The sequence below is a fragment of the Ochotona princeps genome, chromosome 8 (assembly GCF_030435755.1).
Source record: "Ochotona princeps isolate mOchPri1 chromosome 8, mOchPri1.hap1, whole genome shotgun sequence".
Lineage (NCBI taxonomy): Eukaryota > Metazoa > Chordata > Mammalia > Lagomorpha > Ochotonidae > Ochotona > Ochotona princeps.
Genome location: NC_080839.1, coordinates 55511881 through 55533317, shown reverse-complemented (window position 1 = coordinate 55533317; position 21437 = coordinate 55511881). Strand labels below are relative to the sequence as shown.

General features: G+C 37.1%; 1 protein-coding gene and 1 long non-coding RNA gene across 5 annotated transcripts in view; one reads left to right on the top strand and one right to left on the bottom strand.

The window, feature by feature from the left end:
• Positions 1-4245: 4245 nt before the first annotated feature.
• Positions 4246-10287, top strand: LOC131481023 (uncharacterized). 2 transcript variants are annotated; one of them, XR_009245992.1, is made up of 3 exons: positions 4246-4373; positions 7734-7932; positions 10005-10287. It is a non-coding gene; the product is annotated as an uncharacterized LOC131481023 (long non-coding RNA). The 2 variants fall into 2 exon arrangements; XR_009245993.1 differs by having other exon boundaries at positions 4247-4373; positions 7731-7932.
• The window catches only part of LOC131481019 (striatin), a 118304-nt gene continuing 101914 nt past the window's right edge, over positions 5048-21437 (bottom strand). For all 3 annotated transcript variants that reach the window (XM_058668085.1, XM_058668087.1, XM_058668086.1), the window contains 9 exons: positions 20654-20790; positions 18430-18605; positions 14823-14870; positions 14041-14162; positions 11606-11773; positions 10517-10657; positions 6809-6916; positions 5510-5596; positions 5048-5416 (listed from right to left, as the gene is read on the bottom strand). In XM_058668085.1, coding sequence (XP_058524068.1) covers positions 5247-5416; positions 5510-5596; positions 6809-6916; positions 10517-10657; positions 11606-11773; positions 14041-14162; positions 14823-14870; positions 18430-18605; positions 20654-20790 — 1157 coding nt within the window. In that variant the 3' untranslated portion in view covers positions 5048-5246. The remainder of the gene's footprint in view (positions 5417-5509; positions 5597-6808; positions 6917-10516; positions 10658-11605; positions 11774-14040; positions 14163-14822; positions 14871-18429; positions 18606-20653; positions 20791-21437) is intronic.

Below are 21437 nucleotides of genomic sequence, written 5' to 3'. Positions count from 1 at the left end.
AACAATTTGGCCCAGGGCTCACCAGACAGGGGCCAGGGCGTGGAAAGAAAAGGTTGTTTAGAAATCCAAACTGATGATACCCTAAGGTCAGCTCCAGTAAACTCAAGTTGAGAAGACATAAAATTAGCAGTTGATTTCAGTATTATAAACAAGTGGTTCCACCTAAAAACAAGCATTAGATCTAGAGCTGGGATGAAGATAAGGGACATCTTTTAATCTGGACTGGATAAAAGGTGTGGAAAAGGAAGGTTGTGGTTTCTTTTTCTCACCACAGGCAAGCCTCAGCCAAACAATGAGGAGAAAATAGGCAGGAAGGTACTCAGTAGACCAGACATTCTGGTCCCTGACAATACCAAATTCACAGCTCTCCATAACCAATTAAATGCCTTTCTCTGAGACATTTTCAAGAGAGGTAACACACAAAGGGGGAGGGACATTCTACATTAACAAGGCACTCACTGGTTCAACAGCCTGTTAAAAAGGCAGGCAGACATTAGAGTTTATCTAAATTAAATGAACTTTCCAATTTGCATCCGAGGGATGACAGGCATGTGGTCCCAGTTAAATTAAATCCAAAGCTTGATGGCCAAGATCCAGAGAATTCTATCCCCTAAGCACTACTTCAGGAATACTGCTGGAGTGAGTGAGATTTAGGAGAATCTCTGCTACTTGAATTTTTTGAACTGAAAAAGCAAATAATGTGAAGACTGCTAAACATTTTATCAACCCCGTGCCCCTTACATTGACATGGAGACCCAGCCCGGAAGAGGGATAACGTCAATTACAAAGCTTTACATGGCAAAAGTAAGATGATTCAGATCATCTGTTTATCAAAATGACTATCTTTTTTTTTTTTTTTTTTTTTAACACAGACATAATTGTTTCCTGGAACTTCCCTAAAATGGACTTTAGGAATTGAAACATTTCACAAAAATAAACATTTCTGTCAGCTACTACTTTTGTAAAATGTGAATCCCAGTGTCAAACATTTAAAAAATACTGCAATTATATAAACAGGTAATATAGTAATAAGGGAAACTTCTGAGTAAATAAAATGACTATGTACTTAAGAATCTTGTCATAGCTTTAAACAAAGTAAGCTGAACAAAATTATAGTTAGAACTCTTTTCCCATGTGTATTCAACAGAATTTGACTCTTGGTTGAAAAACATCACATAGACACCAACCAACCAGAGATTAACAATACTGAAGGTAATTTTTAAACAATTCTTTCAGAAGAAAACTAAAATAAATTTTAAGTCTTTCGGTCCGGCTTGCAACACTTCACACAACAGAATTCAAAGGATGAAGCTTTAGGAAAGCACCAACATCAGTTTTTCAGTTGCATCCCACCATCACTTCAGAAGTCAGGAAGATTTCCTCAGTAAAAACGGTAGCAATGACAAAGAGGTAGATATGAGAGATGCCATTGAAATCCTCAGAAAAATTCTTAGGTGGAATTTTAAAGAGTTCAGGTATCTAAAAATAATTTTTACTGGTTGAATCCTCATCACATCACATAAAATTTTTATGACATGTTCTTGTGAAAGGGGGAAATATATGAGGTACTAAAAATGTGAGACTTCAAAAAATTACATCCACTTAGCCAACATTAATGAGATCCCAAGTTTGGTAAACCAGTAAGTTCTCCTTTTACCTGAACCTGATATTAATGAATAGCTTTTTTTTCTCTCTCTCTTTCTACTGAAATTTTTGGGAATTCACATTCAAAGTTCTTAGAAGGTGTATATGGTGCTCAAAGGAGCACAAAGACAGTGCACGAAATATCCCCTGAAGTCCTAGAGATGGGGCAGATACATTAAAAGGACACTGATGGTCACAAACCAAGACCTTCAGATTGGCACACATGTGTGCGTGTACACACACACACACACACACACACACTCTCTCCCTCTCATTCTCCCTTTCCCCTCCCACCTCCACACACAAACTCAGTCTTCATCCTCACTGTAAGGCTGCATTTGTTTTTTGTTGTTCGCTTTTTTTTCCCCTTAAATAAAGGCACCTCTCATTTTCTAGCTATTGCCTTCTTGTTGATATTTGTATTGTTAAAAAGCCTGAATGATCAATGAAAATAGCTCAGTACTGAGAATGGAATATTTTTCAATTCACATTTGAATAGCCAGGTTTTCTTACATTCAGATTTTAATAAACTAGAATGACAGTCCTTAAAACAAGCATGCTAGCCTATAATGGATATAGTATATACAGTAATTTAAACATTGAGAACTATATATTATACTGCAAAAGCAAAGAGCACAACACTCATCATACTCATCATTTTCTGCTGTGTATACCACCTCCAAAAATGAAAATACAAAACAGTAAAATGCACCTATGGTTTTATATAGAGAGAGTATATATTATATATATTCCTATAATATATATAATATATATTTATAAAATATACATACATTTTAGACATTTTCAAATAAATCTTCATCATTATCTTCAAAAGAAATTTATAGCAAGAATACTGAAGGAATGAAAGTCAGATAAACAAAAAATTTTTCACAAAGTTCATTATCAGTGGTGCAGCTCAATTTCCCCCTTTTAGTTGTAAATAAAATGACTATAAAAGCTAATGACTTTGCATAACTAATTATTTGTTTAATGGCAAAAAATTGCTAAATTTGTTCAATAGAAAAATACTGAAGGTCACTACATCAGTTATGTTAAACATTTGTCTATGGTTTGAGTTGCAAATGAGCTCCATGTGACAGAGGAGGAGGGTGCTGCAAGCTCCCAGAGATGTATCCATAGCATATGAAAATAAGGCAGGGACCCATACTTTCTGCTGATTTTCATACTATTTTAAAACATTTTATCCAAAGTATTTACAAATCAAGCATTATGAAAGTATTTCAGTGACTATCTGAATCTTGAATTTGTTTGCTTTGTGAATGCTCAATAGGTTGGGGAAAAGTCAGACAAACGTATATGCTACCATCTGGTTGGAAGACAGCTTTGGTTCATTTCTAGGCTGAGTTCATACAGTACGAGTGGAGAAGAATTATTCTGTGTACAGTCTCTAATGATACAGCACTGGCTTTCTAAGGAACTTTCAACAGTTCCATTATATGCATTTTGCATATTCATGGTTATTTTCCACTCACTAACAGAAAATTTTCAACCATGAGGTATAAAAATCAACAGTGAATGAATGTCTTGGTTTTCAGAATTTCAGTGACATAGGTAGGCACTACAGACCTTGAAGAGTAATTAAAGCAGTAACTGGCAGAACAATAGCTTTGTGGTGGTCCATTATAAATATATTAAGAAGGGGTACCTGACTAGATTTTCCAGTATTCTTCTACAGTGTTAGGTTAGCAACAACCTGTTCTTCCCTTTGTGAAGAATCAAAAGAAATTTACTAAACACAATGTGGGATATTCAATTTGCACAGAAATACACACATTCACCTCGTAGCTCACATCTAGGTCAATTCATCTGATTGGACAAAGGAGTTCAAGCCTGCTTGTTAATCAAAGCACAAAGATTAAATAAAAATGAAGCTGTTTTAAAATACTATAGCATATCTGTACAACAATCAGGCAAATTGAGCACAGTTTTTTTTTTTAAAGGAAATTTGCCTGTACACTGCAGAATTCTAGAGGCAGACAAACAGAAATACTAGAGAAGTACTGTCAATTATTATCCACATCACCACTAGAGTACTTCTTCCAGGAATAAATGTACATAAGTGTCATGGCCATGACAATGGAATATATGAGGATAGGAATGTAAGAATTACTTTAATCTGTTAAATACTTATGGGTATACTTTTTTAAAAAGTCTGAGAACCTATTACAAATTTTGGTGAAAAGCTGAACTTCAGCAATTTATTTATAACTTTCATCACTACAATTTCAGACAAACAAGAGAAAGAGTATGAGGAGAGGCATGACAGCTGTTAGACAAGGGACTCATTTCAGGTAGTGGCTCGTGGAAATCCCACCGGTAAACCACATACAATATAAGGTCATAGATAAAGTAGGATCAGAGAAGCATTCCAACTTGGATTCCAATTAAATAATGGAGGATGGGGGCAGGGAGGAGAGAGAGAAAGGCAGACTCTTTTAGCCCTTATTAGTCATGGAACTCTTTCATAGGAGGTTCTTCTTCTTGGATATGTTAATATCCTTTATTTCCTTTATTTCCTACTTCAAAAGCAACTGCCTGAGGTTAACCATTTTCTTTGGACTCTTAAAACTTCATAATGATGAATTACTTCTGGTAGGTGTCAGATAACATGAATGTGAAAGACAAGGAACAGATCAGCAGAAGCATGGTTAAGCGGGTGCTGAGAAATGAGTACTAGTAGTAACTTCTGTCCCTTCAGTCACTGAAAGGTAAGAATTCATCAATAAGAACCACTTCATAGGAATAAAATACAATTAAAAAAAGAAATTATTACAGAGATATGCCCTGCTTGCCCTTAAAAATAAACAGATCTCAAACCTGAATAAGTTAAGTCCTTTAGTAAAAGCAGACTCTATAGACTATTTATAATGGCGAGTGCATGACAGCTAAACTTGAGAATGCTGCCAAATCTATTTTCAAAACTGTAATACAATAAAGAAATCTGCTCACAAACTAAATACTTGTTTAGAATTTCTGAGTAATAATATGTGTAACATATTACTGCATTTTCCTCCTCTAATAGATAAGATGTTTTGCCAGTTGCTTTATGTAAACAGCTAAAGTAAGCTAATTTTAACACTGCCTGGTCATCACACACAAAGGGATTCATTAGTACAGCGGACAGAGTAAAGATTACTGTTTGACTAACATGTTTAGTAAGAGTTGTCAGAGGAGAACTAGATCTAAGTTTCTGCTTTTCCTCTATTCATTTCCAGCCACCAAGTTTTTTAATTATCCATTACAACACACCACATATCAATAGGGACAAGCTAAACCTGTGTCGCTCAGGCCTGCTTAGCAAATTAGAACCACCTCAGAAATAAAAGGGTCTATTTTGGGGGACAATTTGAGACAGTTTTCAAGATCACAGATTAAACTGAGCTTGCAGCAACCTGGACAAACTTTAATTTTAGAAAACAGTATACGAATTGCGAAACTATGCTTTTAACAAATGTTCTCTGTGCTCCTTCAGTAGAACAAAAGGGCAAGCTGAGCTGATTCTTGCCCTGGTCTTCTGTATCTCTTTTGTGCAGTTAGTCAATTATTTATAAAGAGCTACATGATGAAAACGATGCAATGTGTCATACAAAGACTTTAGCCAATGCATCAGCTCCAGCACTGGCAATGTAGCATTTGGATGGGTGGAAAGCAACATCATGAATCGATTCTTCAAACTTTTTCCGATGAGCTGTGAACTCTTGAATACACGTCTTACTTTCCAGATTCCACAACCGTATTGAGCAGTCATGACCTATACCAAACAAAAGAAAAACGGAAAGGGAAAATCAGATTTTCAAGATGATGATAAAAAAATAAATAAATAATCTGTAGTTGATGTACTTACTGCCAGACATCAAGTACAGGCCATTAGGATCAACTGCTAAACTTGTAACAGCTTCTAGGTGAGCTACCATTGAGTGGATCAGTTTGCCTTTGGACAAAAGAGTAACCGTTACTGATGATTTTCTGCATTCTGAATATACATTAGCCACCATGTTAACATTAGTTTCTCCATCTCTGTTGATAAACTTTTTTTACATCATCTAAATCATGTATCTCCCTCTTGCCTCCAGTCATGGTAATAATAATGAAAAAGAAAAACAATTCAAACTATATTATATATACTATGTATAAAAACTATATATGTGTATATATATATATAATGCTTGTATTTTATACCACAAAATGGAAGTTGCTAATTTCTGCATAAACACCCTCTTAAGTTATGCCCATTAGTTAGAATTCAGGTATCATTAATGACCTACTTTGCAAACTTTAGTAATGGACAAATCATATGGGTTGTAGGAAGAGAGTTCAAATTCACAGAGAATGTGACGAAGGAACAAAACGCAAACATGGCCACACTTTAAGTGGGACAACACATGGAAAAGGATTTAATCTATGGAACTACTTATCACTAGCAGTCAAGCAAAACCAGCACAAGTTAACATATTAACAAACAAAAGTTACCATGTTAACAAAGACAGTAACAGTCCAGATAAAAATGGCTGTAAATACAAGGGTGCTTTCCTCCCAGCACAGCTTTTCATGAATTTCTTTCATATGTGTGATATTAACCCCAAAAAACCTGGGAAAACCCCTCACGTTCCAATTCAAAATCAATTGGGATCAAAGAGTATTACAACACAGAAAATATTAGCCCATGGAAAACTAAGGCAGATGGTCTCTGAATTTTCCATGTGCAGCACAGAATAGGGCTAACTGATAACTGAGTTACTAAATATTGAATAAGACTATGCAATAATTTATTACAATGTGTAATGACCATATCTTTCTACTTCCAACATTTTTCTATTTTTCCACAATACACTGCAATGCACCATAGAAACAGACTACTTTTATTTCCAATTTAATTAATTTTTCATTTTGTTTCAAGTGATAACATGACTCCAACCATCTACTTGCCACAAAACTAACCAAAATAATCCATTTATTCTATATAATAAAGATTGGCCTCAGTAGATTTGGGCAGCATGACCACACACTGAATTGAGCTGCAAGCTCAGTTTAATCTGTGAACTTGAAAGATGCCAACAAAACAGACCAAAAGCAGCCAACTTTTTTTTGCAGGGTTTCTTTCTTCTTTCGCTTGATTAAAAATCACTTCTTAGTCAAGTCTTACCTGTATTGTTATCATAGAATTTGATGTGTCTATCTTCGTGAGCAGTGATGCTGATCGGCAGAGTAGGATGACTGATGACTCTATTGATCTGGCAGGAAGAGTTAGCTGCTAAGAGGAAGAATTAAAGAGCAACATAAAGTAAATACAGGGATTTTTTTCACACACAAGAGATCTGAAGATTCATCTGAGAAACTGAAAAAGTAAATAATTTGACTTTGTCTTTAATTTTACTCTGCAATTGTTTCCACAATCTCAATCTTAGAAAATGAGAATTGCCTCACATACACTATACTGATAAATGTGGAAGCAGTGAAAAACCAAAATTTCCTTTTCTACCCTTACAATCTATGGTGCCATGTGAGACCAGTAGAGTCCCTGGGCCTGGCAATGATAGCTCAATGGCTAAATCCTCACCCTGAATGCTCCAGGATCCCATATGGGTACCAGTTCACGACCTGGCTGCTCTACTTCCCATTCAGCTCTGTGCTTGTGGCCTGGAAAGGCAGCAGAGAACGTCCCAAAGCCTTGGTACCCTGCATGTGTCGGGGGTGGATGGGTAAGACATGGAAGAAGCTCCTGACTCCAGCTTTGGCCATCACAGCCACTTGGGGAGTGAATCAGTAGATGGAAGATCTCTTTCTCTTTCTATGAATCTGCCTTTCCAATAAAAATGAATAAATTCAAACTATGAATATTTTTCCTCCAGAGATAGCAGATTACAGAGCAATATCTTTTGTAAAATCTAGCTGGAGAAAAACAGTTAACAACAGTTAAGTGAAAACTCCATATATTCTGAAAGAAAAGTTCCTGAAAGTAGCTTCACTTATTTAGAAAATGAATATGACATAAATCAAATTATGGAAGCAAACCAAAGAAAGTTGTATTATATGGCAATCTTTTATTGTTGCTTTAACTTGCAAAGCAGAGGAAGAGAGAAAGAAGACAGAGACAGCCAAACAGACAGGTATCTCCAATCTGCTGCATCCCTCTCCAAAGCCAACAGCCAGAAGCCAGAAACTCAATCTGAGTCCAATGTGAATGGCAGGAAGCCAACTAGGAGTCAACAGGCTACACATCAACAAGCAGATGGAATCAGAAACACAATCGGGACTCCTGTACCAGATGTGAGTGTACCAAGACTCACTCTGTGTAAAACCACTCTGGGTAAGACTTCTAAGGAAGTTTTTCTACTTGATGGTAAATTAGATAAAGTTGGCAATATACAAAGAATATCAAAACAAATTGAAGGCCTAGTAAGCCATTCCAAAAATGCAAAGCAATCCTCCGAATATCCACAGTTATTACCTTATGACTTAGAAATATTCATCTTTACTTTGGGTTTACAGGTACTCAATATATGCTTCAACTACCTTTGACTTATCAAAGTCAAGTAACCAGAGAGCTAAGGTACTACTTGGGATCTCACATTCCCTATTAGAGTGAGGGTTCCAGTCCTGGATGCTTGGCTTCTGAATCAGCTCGTCGTTAATGTATCTGGGAAGCAGGGATGATGGCTCAAGTATTTGAGTTTCTGCTACCCATGCGGGAGAACCTGATGCATTTCCCGGACCCTGACTTCAGCCTGGTCCAGCCTTGGCTGTTACAGCCATTCAGGGAGTGAGCCGGTAGATGGAAGAAGTGTGTGTGTGTGTGTGTGTGTGTGTGTGTGTGTGTGTGTGTCTCCCCGCTTTCAAAGAAATGAAAAATACATAAAAAAGCAATGTACTAAATTCTGGAATATAACACCATATTCAAATACAAACAGCAAAAGCATAACCCGTAGTAAAAAATGGAATAAAGGATTAATTTAAGTTTGTATTATATAACTCTAAAAGTAATAAAAGCTAGTAATTCAGGAAATGTCAGGATATTTTTATCATAATTTAAAATAATTATCACTTATTTCAAAGCATTGTCTTAATTTAAAATATTCTCAGCAATTTTCTGAAATGTTTTCAGTATAACTCAGAATGTCCGACGGTTATATTTCTGAAAAGAAAACAGTGCGTGTGGCCTAGCGGCTAAAGTCCTCACCTTGAACGCCCCGGGATCCCATATGGGCACCGGTTCTAATCCCGGCAGCCCTGCTTCCCATCCAGCTCCCTGCTTGTGGCCTGGGAAAGCAGTCGAGGACGGCCCAATGCATTGGGACCCTGCACCCGCATGGGAGACCCGGAAGAGGTTCCAGGTTCCCGGCTTTGGATCGGCACACACCAGCCCGTTGCGGCTCACTTGGGGAGTGAGTCATCGGATGGAAGATCTTCCTCTCTGTCTCTCCTCCTCTCTCTGTATATCTGACTTTGCAATAAAAATAAATCTTTAAAAAAAAAAAAAAAAAAACACTGCTACCACCTTGCTCAGCTAATCCACCCAGTTCCCCTCTAATGGCTTGGGAAATCAGCAGAACATGTAGCCATGTGGGTGCAAGAGTTCACACATGTGGCTCCCAGACCATTAGTAGGGAGCTGGGCTGGAAGTGGAGCAGCCAGGACTTCAAGTAGCATCTATTTGGGATGTTGGCTTCACAGGTGGTGGTTTCACCCACTAAACCACAATGTCGGCCCCCAAAACTGTACTTCTTCGGGGAAAAAACTTCTCTTTACTAAAATTTATAATTTCGATTCTTCTTTTCTTTTTCTTTTTCTTTTTTTTTAACATCCAAACAGGTAAAAGTTCTACTCATGACACTGTCCCAAACAATTCTGAGTATCAGGAAGAAATAAGTAAAACATAGAGTAAAGCAGACGCTAAAGGGAAAATGAAGACCGTCAAAACAGAATAGATGACGTTTTAAGCTATTAAAGATAGCTCTCTGACTAAAACAACAATGCACATGTTTGTAGTTTTCTTTGTTAACTGGAACTTAAACTGACTGGATTATAATCTAAGAAAGTGATGGTTGAAAATTTTAAAAGCACCACGGTATCTTCTTCATAACCCAAAAAAATATTTTGGTTCCTGACTTCTTGTATCCACCAGAAAGCTTCATATTTGGGATTACAGGAGGCACAATATGATCTCCATTCTAATCAGTATTGAGTTATGTCAGTTATATAATAAACAGAAAACTAAGGTAATTTTAAAAATTAAATTGTCAGAAAGGAAAGGCATTTATTATTTTTTTTGAAAACTTAACCAATTCTTGGTGTCTCAGTTAAGAACACCTGTTTAACTTCTGCCTGAAAATCCACCACAGGTACTTGAGGCTGCTGAGAACAACCCAAGTGCAAGTGACACTCTTGAACTTGACCTCAACGAAGTCATGGTGCCACATCTGACTTCTTCCAACTGCTGGCACGTGCTGCTCTGTACAGTCCTTCTTAAGTGTAAGCAATCCCTAGCTCACGCCACTGAGTCTCTGACTGCAACTAAGGCCGTAGCATCGGGGATCTCCAACAGCCACAGAGCTCGGCCCTTTTTATTTCCTATGCAGAATAAATACTGCTTTCTCCTAATTAAACTGAAAGCTAATCCTTTGGTATAACATAAGCTGAAGTCCTTTTTGGAATAGTGCGAATTCTATCTTAAATAGTACTGTTATAAACTTAACCTAAATTCTTAAAATCAAATGTAAATCATTACATCCTCTTAGATGTAGAAAGCAGACAACTTCATAATCACAAGTACTTCTCATTGTTGACTCTACTAGTTATAATTTAAATTAAAAATTGATTCAGGTAAAAATCTATTTGAAAGTAGTGTACATACTTGTATCTGGACTGGACTCTAAAGTAAGAATGCGTTGTTGTGTTTCCATGTTAAAGATGCTGGTGTACCCTTTGCTGAATGATGCTACCATAAGACTTGGGTCACTGCTTACTAGATCCACAGAAGCAGGGATTCCCAATTCTAAAAGAGATAAAAAATAAACAAAAGAATGACAATTAAAGGATCTAATTCTAAACATGCTTAAAATCTAGCATCACAAATTAAAAGATCAAGAATTAATTCATAACCAACCAATGGATTATTTAATTTACAACTTTTTATAACTTTTAACTCTAGATTATTTTATTATCCCTACCAGTTAAGCAGATTTTCTACCTATAATTCAACTAATATGCTCAAGGAACGCATGTGTGAGGCTAAATCCCATGAAACACCATGGTGGATATTTTTTACTTGTATAACAGTCATACTGTTATTTATTGTTAGCTGTGCAGATCTCAAATTAAGTAATTTATCAAAGAATACAGACAAGTATGTGGCAACTGTTAAAAGAGACTGATAATAGCAAATACTGATAAGTATCAAGGGCAAGCAGAGTTCTCATACATTGCCATCAGTGATAAAAGATGCCACAGTCACTTTGGAAATTTTTTTTTCACAATTTCCCAAAAAATAAACACCCACTGCAAAGTCCAGAAGTTCTACTTCTAGGTGTCTGCCCATCTGCAACAAAAATACATGAATGTCCACAGCAGGTGTGTTAATAGCCCAAACCTGAGAACAACCTGTATGTCCATCAAGAGGTAAATGAACAGACAAAATCATGGCTTCATGCAAGAATATCAAGCAATAAACATAAGCAAACTGTTATGACATAGATGAATTACAGAAACATTATAGTCAGTAAAATGTCTGATACAAAATATATACTGCACTATTTCACACATATAAAATTTCAATACATATTTGACTTGAAGAGAATAGCTAATACTAACCTATGACTAAAAGAAATCAGCAAAGTGAGGACCTCTAGCTGGTAACAGCGAGAAGGAACTGACTGGAAAGGACACAAAGCAACTTAGGAGACATTAACAAATATTTTGTAAAATAATCTTTAAAAGCCTATACCTTGATTATCATTAAATACACTCAATGCTGGAGCCGCCTCAGCTGTATTCCACAACCTCAGAGTGCCATCTGCTGAACAGGACAACAAACGCTGGTGCGCTGCACTGTAGGCCAAACCCCACACTGCATCCGTGTGGCCCAACAGAGGCGCTCTTAAAACAGAAGGATCTATATGAAACGCAACAAGGTGCAAAATTGGGAGGAGAAAACTCAAATTACCAAGGTACTTAGATTGCAAAGAAAATAAAATGCATAAATAAAAGCATCTGACAATTGTGAAGAACGCTTCCAAGTTTATTATTACTCTACCACTCTGCAGTAATAAAAAAAAAAGGGAGGGGGAGTGGCTTGGAAATACACAAATGTAAACAAAATAGGTATTTCCTTTTCTCTTCTTCTTGTCTATATTTTTAATACAGTCAATACATAGCATTTGAATTTAATTGTCTTGGAGCAACCACAAGTCATATTCCCTGAGAAGTGAAGAGGCTTTTCCCTCCTCTGAACACTTGCAACATTTTGGCCTTGCATCCTCCTGGCCACTTACCCTGCTCTACAATGAATATGGCAATTATGCCTGGGAGCATGACACCTGCAGTGAGGAGGACTTGAGCCGTAGAGGGATCCCCAATTTTTCAAACAACAACTGAAATGTGGATAATGTGGAAAATGGGGAGAAGAGCGGGAAGGAAATTGAGGAGTTAGCATAGCCTCATGAAAAAGTTTATTATTAAACTTCACAAGGATTCTAAGAGCTGACTTTTCAACATGGGTCACAGAGTTAAATTTGGAAATTCCTTTACCTTCTCTCAGATCTACATCAAATGTGCACCAGTCACTGTGATTAATGTTTGCATCACACAGTGACGAGGACACAACACTGCCCTTGCCCTGACAGAGTAAGACTGGGAGTAGGTACAAGTGACACACAGTTAACACGGAAGGTAACTGGGATGAGTGGCACCTCCTTGGAGCGCATGACGCATAATATAAAGGTGTCAGCCAGTCAGAAAGTAGAAAGGTGTGCCTGGCAAGGAGGCCAACACCTATAAAACACAACAGGAAAGATAAACTAATAGGAAAAGAAATTTCTAAGCAATTTCAGTATACAAATACAGACAATACAGTAGTTAAAAAAAGGAAGTCAGTAAAACAAATTTGCCAAAGGAGGGTGGGGTCAGCATCATGGCACAGAGGGTAAGCCCACATCTGCCACATCAGCATCCCAAATGAACACCAGTTTACGGCCTGGCTGCTTCACTTCTGATCCAGCTCCCTGCTAATGTGTCTGAGAAAGCAGCAAAGGATGGCTCAAGTGCTTGGCCTGTAACCACTCACATGAGAGTTCCAAGTGGAGCAACCTGGTTCCTGGTTTCAGTCTGTCCCTACAACAGCCGTTGCAGCCATCTGGGGAGTGAACCAGTGGAAGAGCCTTTCTCTCTCTTCACACCTGTCTCTGTCCTTGTCTCTTGCCTGACTAGCTTGCAACCATGATGTTCTCACTCTCACTCCTTTAAATAAATAAATACTAAAAGAAATTTTCATTAATTATTTTGCCTCAACCCAGGTTTGGTGGCAAAATTAGTCTATAATGATAATGAAACTATACATATATGACCCTTCGATCCATTCAGGAACCTGAGAAGGCTAGGGAAATTTTAGTGATATAACATAGATTTATGATTTATGATACTGTTCTAAAAAATAAATGACACTTAACTTTTCAGACATTTTAAGTATTTTAAGGGCTTGGATGTCCTGAACTTCTAAAGTGATTAGCCTACCTATTTCTCCAATAATTGATCAACTGATGACTGCCCCAACTTTTATTTTTCCTTCAAAGTCATTTGTTAAGGATAGTGATGAAAGAGGACTATAAGCTAATAAAGTATCAAGGACTGTAGAGAGGCTTAAAAGGAAAACAACAGTCAATCAAGCCAGCACTTCCAATTAGCAAGCTTCTGAGGAGTAAGAACCATTTTCTCTGGTAGTATGGTTTTTTTTCTTCACACATTATACGGATTCCTAAATATCGTTATCTATTTTTAACAACAAAAATAATTGTTTTACCTATTAGTTTTCAAAAATATCTAATTATATGTTTATATAGTTTGAATGACATTAATCCACAAATGAAAAATTCTATAACTGATCTCATGTGATGGGTCACAATCAAAACAGTGGCATAATAAAGATAAGCGAATGCTGAACACAAATGGACTTAAGTGTTTAAATATGGGCCCCATTCCCCAGGAAATCTCATTATGCATAAGCAAGTATTACAAAATAGCGGGAAAAAACTCCAACATCTGAAATACTTCTGATTCCAAGCATAAAAACATAATGGATTAAGGTATACATAACCTGTAGATACTATGGAAAAACATATAAAAAGAAAATATTTTACTGTTTAAGATTTTGGGGAAATCACATACCATATGAATCATAGGGGTCAATGTTGGGATTAGTGGTATTCCAGCCCTGGATTAGTCCATCAGAACCACCACTGTAACACTGCTCACCATTGCTGCTCATAACAACACAAAGAACTGGACCTCTATAGACAAAAAAATTATATTAAAAGTCAATTTGATAATATGCCTAACTTTAAAACTAACGATGTTTAATCATCAAGTGGTTTTTTTTAGAATGAATAAAAATACCACCAAGGCATTTTTTCATTCTTCTTTCTCTGCTAAGTCAATGGTTATAATCTACAGTCCAACAGGCTGAATCCAATCTAGTAGTCTTCTACATAGTCCTCAAACTAAGAACCTCTTTACATTTTTCGGAGGATTGTAAAAAAAATTAAAAACAAGGTTATGCAACAGTAAATCTATGGCCTATAAAAATTAAAAGATATTATCCCTTAAGCTTAAATAGGTTAAGCATACAATGTGTGATTCCAATAAACAAAACCAACTTTCCATGTTTGTATCTAGGTTATTTAAGTTATCTTTAACAAAAACAAAGCTTATATTTCTAATGTTTAAAATCCATTCACCTCAATTTTACTTTAATAAACGCACATATATAATTTAAACACACAAAATCCAATTTTAGTAGGAATTTCTAATTTTATAATAAACTTGCATTCAGCATTATTTGTCAGCTTCGTTAGCATTTACAAAAATGTACTACTAAATTAAAAAACAAACACATAAGTAAAATATCTTCCAGGCAACTGGCATACAATAAAAAGATAGCATATACTTACCTATGAGCCCTAAATGTATAGATAGGCTCTACATCTAGAGAAGTGCTCCTGAATCAGAGAGAAAAAACACTTTAATCACCTGAAGTTTTAGCAGCAAACAGTTATCACTGAGCCCATCATTAAATTCTTTAGAAATTACAAATACTATGATAATATACCATTCCCAAAACCCAGGATACAAAAACGAGCTTACCCAATACCAATCACATTTTCATGACAATAAGGATCAAAACTCCTGAGCCCGGAAGCATGGTCTAGTGACTAAAGTCCTCGCCTTGAACACGCACCAGGATCCCATATGGGCACCGGTTCTAATCCCAGCTGCTCTGCTTCCCATCCAGCTCCCTGCTTGTGGCCTGGGAAAGCAGTCGAGGACAGAGCAAAGCTTTGGGACCCTGCACCCGTGTGGGAGACCCGGAAGAGGTTCCAGGTTCCTGGCTTTGGATCGGTGCAGCACTGGCCGTTGCACTCACTTGGGGAGTGAATCATTGGACGGAAGATCTTCTCTGTCTCTCCTCCTGTCTGTTTATCTGACTTTGTAATAAAAATAATAAATCTTAAAAAAAAAAAAAGAATCAAAGCTCCTCGTTCAGCAGTAGTACTTTACAACAGTGATTTTAGTACTGTCAAAATGTCTAGTTGAGATACGGCTTTGCTCAAGAGAAACAACAGGATTTTGAAGGGATGGATTTCTGATTTCGATTTTCAACTATATCCAGGCAAGTTATTTAATCTTTTTTCTTTTTAAGATTTATTTTATTTTTATTGGAAAGTCAGATATAAAGACAGGAGAAGAGACAGAGATGAAGATCCTCTATCTGATGATTCACTTCCCATGTGACCACAACAGCCAGAGCTGAGCCAATCTGAAGCCAGGAACCAGGAACTTCCTCCAGGTCTCCCACACAGGCACAGGGTCCCAAAGCTTTGGGCCGTCCTCGACTGCTCTCCCAGGCCATAGGCAGTGAAGCTGGATGGGAAGTGGAGCACCCGGGATTAGAACCAGCACCCATATGGGATCCTGGTGTGTTCAAGGTGAGGACTTTAGCCACTAGGCCACCACGCTGGGCCCAGTTATTTAATCTTTTTAGAACCTCATATTACCCTATAATTAAAATAGAACAGAAAACTGACGATAATCCTAAATACTAACAAGTTTAAATGATATTCTACAGTTTTAAAACAAACATCCTAGGACCCACTACGCACATAGAAGGTCTGCTATAAGAAAGTACTTGATAATTTCCTTGTTTTCCTATGAAGACATTAATATGCCTACCTTGATGCTACAAAATCACAGCTTATTCATTACTCAAAACACCAATATGGGCACACCACACTAAAAGTGGCTGTGACTGTTTGCAGCCAAGTACAACACATACTTATCATTTTCTACATAGTATGGCAGTTTTTATACATATATGCCTTCTTTCCTAAAATTATTCCCAAGTTTTAAGTTCAAAATTAAACAGGTTACTATTATTTACATGTGAAGGTATGGTTTAACAAACTAGCATCAGCAAGAAATCTGCTTCAATATTTTTCTCCGGGCCCGGCGGCGTGGCCTAGCGGCTAAAGTCCTCGCCTTGAAAGCCCCGGGATCCCATATGTGCGCCAGTTCTAATCCCGGCAGCTCCACTTCCCATCCAGCTCCCTGCTTGTGGCCTGGGAAAGCAGTTGAGGACGGCCCAAAGCTCTGGGACCCTGCACCCACGTGGGAGACCCGGAAGAGGTTCCAGGTTCCCGGCTTTGGATCGGCACGCATCGGCCCGTTGCGGCTCACTTGGGGAGTCAATCATCGGACGGAAGATCTTCCTCTCTGTCTCTCCTCCTCTGTGTATATCTGGCTGTAATAAAATGAATAAATCTTAAAAAAAAAATATTTTTCTCCATTTTAATTAAGAATATATAAATAGTCACATTTCTAGCCTAATATGATTGCACGTAGAACTAGCACACTGTGGCCAACAAACTAGATAGACACAAAATCTAACCAGGAAAAACTGAGAATACCTGGTCTACAGAAGGTGTCCACTTGTTTTAGGAAGATCTGGTTAAATCTTGCACAGGATGTGAAATTATGTATTTTTTAATCTTCTCTAAATCTGACTCTTGATACAACTGCACTGAACTCTTTCAAACTTGGCAACACATTTCCTCTACCAGTAATAACATTTCTGTAATCTACCTGGTGTATTCTTATAATAATAAGAATGTCTGACACAGTAGAAGGCCCATTTGACAACAGATTCTGGACCGTGGACCCCAAGCAAGGAGAGAAGCTTGTATACTGATCCTAAGTGGGATGCAGTCTAGCTTGGTGAATGTTAACAAGGCCTTATAGTAAGTCCTATCTGTCCACACTTAGACAGAAAACCAAGGTTTCAAAGCAAGCACTAGAAGTTAAAAAAAAAAAAAAAAAAAAAAGATGACTTTTTAAATTTATTTATTTATTTATTTATTTGAAAGTCAGAGTTAATGGAGAGAAAGAAATCTTTAAATCTGATGGTTCATTCCTCAGATGGCTGCAATGGTCAGAGCTGGGCTAGCTAAAGCAAAGGGCCAGAAACTTCATTTAGATGTCCCACATGAGTAAGAAGAGCTCAACACTAGGGCCATCAGCAGGGAGCTGCACGGGAACTGAAGCACTATTACACAAACCAGCACCCACACGCCGTTGGCATTGCAGAGGACGGCTTTACTCACTATGCCATAACAAATGCCCAAGAGTGCTTTTTATAGGAGGGAGGATAGGGTGGAAAGTATCACTGTGCTCCTAAATCTACATTGTGAAATACATGAAATTTGTTCACTTCATGTAAATTATGTGTGTGTGTGTGTGTGTGCATGCACACACACATGCATGCCTGCCTTTTAATCAGGACATTGCTGAGTGTGAAAAATACTTAAACAAGTCTACACCAAAACACCAGAACTAAGATCAGTCCGCAATACCTCCCAATTAGTCTCCCTGTCCTCTGTCTTGTGTATATCTACACCTAGTACTCAATGAGACAGGACAGGAGAAAAACTTTGATGATCTTAAATGTGTCTGTCTTATACAAAAATAGAATAAATCTTCAGTATTAGATAAGGGACTTCTCAAATATGACAATCATTTAAAATACTTTATATATATATTATAAAGACTACAATCTATTTACAAACCCCATGGAAACCATCAGATAACACCATTTTTTCCTAAGTATCAGTTTTCCAACCTAACATTAAACTGCACAAAGGGGAAAACCTCTAAGCTGCATGACACAGTAAACTGAATGAGATATTTCGGACATCCTAGCAAATCATACAATATATAAGGGCAGGTGCTTTGGCAACACAATGATACAAGCCGCCGTTTGCAACACCCACATTCTATAACCACAGAGCTGATTCAAGTCCTGGTTGCTCTGCTTCTAATCCAACTCCCTGTTCATGCGCCTGAGAGGCAGTGAGTTCCAGCCACCAACATGGAAGACTTGGACAGAGCTGCTGACTTTTGATTTCTGCATGGCCCAGCCCTGGAAGGATGGAAAATCAACTCTTTCCTGCCTTTCAAACAAATAAATCTTTTAAAAAAAAATACTCAGAAATAGAATATTCTTACTTTTTGGCTGGGGCTGTTTTCTGTAAATTCCACATTTTTAACGTGTGATCCTCTGATGCTGTTATCAAAACAGGTTCGATAGGGTGGAAAGCAAGGGCTCGGATGCCATCAAAGTGACTTCTTAATGTAAACTTGGGATTCCATGTTTTCCTCAATGCATCTTTATTGTTTGCTATCTGTTAAAGAAAAGAAACAAAGATACTTATATATTTAGTTCAAGATAATGCAAAAACATCTATTAACATTACTTCTTATAGATTTGCCATTAAATCATCACTTGCTGCAACTTTCAAAACATTTTTCAAAACAATATTTTTCATGTAAATAACCAGATCAATATGCAAAATTAGCAAGATGTTAACAGCAGTTTTCTTTGAAGAAATATGACAGTTGTAACAAGAAAAGTGAATATAATTCATTACACAAAGTGAATCAAGTCACAATGCAAAACAGATTATCATCACAATACTTACAAAAAGTAATTCAAATTATTATATAGTATAGAAAGCATAACTTTGGGTAGGAATTAAATAACTAAGTTATCTTTAAACAAGTTAACATTTTAGAATATGATCATACTTGAGTTGAAATTTTAAAAAAAATTTTTAATAGAAGATAATTTTCTACATCAAGTTAGAAACCAGGTTTACAGAGCAGAAATGGAGAATGTTACAAAGAGAAAACACAATCAAACATCAAAAAACAATATTCCACTGGTAAAGCAAACACAACCGAATGTTTCCTTCTATGGTAACTTAATCTCAACAACTACCAAAAACTACCAGGAAACTGAGGCATGGTGTACTACTCTGCTTTAGCCACTGCTTCAAAGAGCTGCATCCCAAACAAGCTCTGTCACGAGACTGTAGGTCAAGCTCAGATCATCTCTAACTTCGAAAAAGGAGGAAACTGATTACAGATTTCTAGTGGATAAAGACTGCTGAAAAAAGTTAATGAATAGATTGTCTAGAGGAACACATCACCTTAGGTCGGTCTAAGGCTATTTCTACAAACAGCTTTCCACATAGAATTGTTTAGACATTAAAAAAAAACTGTACATAGGGATTGGAGTGTAAATAAACAGGAAACAAGACATAGGAGCAATACAGGCTCCAACTTAGAAACAATCAGGCTTACTAGGATCAAAAAGACCAGAGGAGGCCCATCCTGTAACAGAGTGCTGATTTGAGTTCCAGCTGTTCCTCACCTACCTGGTAAGTTCTATCAGTTTCTATCCCTTGGCAACACACAGCCATGGAAAACACGGCTGGGAGAAAAAAACACTCCAACACTGGCTTCACCCCTGTAGGCTTGTGTTCTCCCAGGACCTTAGCCCTCTTTCTTCTCCATCTTTTTTTTTTTTTTTTTTTTTTTTTAGTTTTTAGCTCCATGAATATAGCTCCCTGCTAATTTACCTGGGGAAACAGTAGAAGGTGGCCTAAGGACTTAGACCCCTGACAGCCACACAGGCAGCCTGGATGGAGCTTCAGGCTTCTGACTTCAGCATGACCCAGCCCTGGTCCTTACGAACACTCATGGAGTGATTCACTCAGAGAGTGAATCAGCAGCTACAAGACCTCTCTGTTGATCTCTATGAGGCTGCTTTTTAAATAAAATGTATATATACACACACATGTATATACATATGTGCATGTATAATTTATATAATTATGATTATATAATATGTATGTGATTTCTATACACACATATACACTTGAAAAGGCAAGACCAAAAATGTTGCAAGAAATTTTAAATTGACAAAGAGTGTGCAAAATCTGTTTGTACATAGCTAAGAATGAAAATGTAGTCACAAATATAATGATTTTGTTTTTTTTAATACATTTTTATTTTGAATTTTGAATTATGTGGTACAATTTCGTATAGACTGGGACTCCCCTGCAACCCCCCCCCCGACAGATTTTCCTAATCTTGCTACAATGGTGTAGTTCTTCATAAGGAATCATAATTCTATCAGTCTCTTATTTAAAAAGATGTAATAATTTGAAGAAATTTAATTAAAGATAAAATCAAACTTTGACAACAAAATCATAAATAAAATTTTAGAAGAGTCAAACCACCATTAAAGGACCAGCAGCAGAAATGACAGCTGACTTCAGCAGAAAACAACAAAAGCAACGTTTAAGATTTACAACTAAAACTGAACCAAGCTCTGTGTCTATATTCATAAAAAATCATTTCTATATTCATGAAAAATACTACTTACATCATAAGTTAGTGAATCGGCTTCATTGGCCACTGTAAGGCCTGCTAATTCTCCAAGTCCCAGTTCACTTTCAAGGGCTTCATCGGCTCCCATGATGAATGATTTTCCAGAAGAAGGAGGAAATGTTAATGCTTCCACTAAAAAGAAACATAAAATACCTCTGATGAGACAATACTTAGACTCACTTGCTTGTACCAAATTTCTTACAAGGGCATGCTTTTAAACAAGAAAATTCAGTGAACAAAAAATCTAAGAAATTTATTGTTTTTTTCATACCTTAACCACAGCTAAAGGGATCATCCAATTAGAAAAACAAATACAATAATTAATTTTTCTTCTCTTTGCACTACACAGAAAATAACACAAGGCCAGCACGTGCCATGCCAGTATCGCACATGGGCACTGGTTGGTGGACAGCTACTACTCTTCCAATCCAGTCCCTACTACCATCGGCTACAAGCAGCGAAAGACGGTCCAGGTCTGTGGGTCCTTGAGACCCACTTGGGAGATCAGCACTGGCTTCTGCGGCCACCTGGGAAGTCAGTTATCAAGGGAAGATGTCTCTATTTATCATTCTTTTCTCCCTTCCTTCTTTCTTTGGTTCCTTTGCTCTTTTCTCTCTCCCCCTCCCTCCCTCTCCATTCTCTCTCTGTAACTAACCTTTGAATAAGTAAATCTTTTAGTAAGATGAATGAAAGAGAGAGAGAGAGAAAGGAAAGAAGCAATATGACAAGGAAAGCAAGTTTTCCTCATTTGAAATTCCATGTTAATTATTCAAACAGGC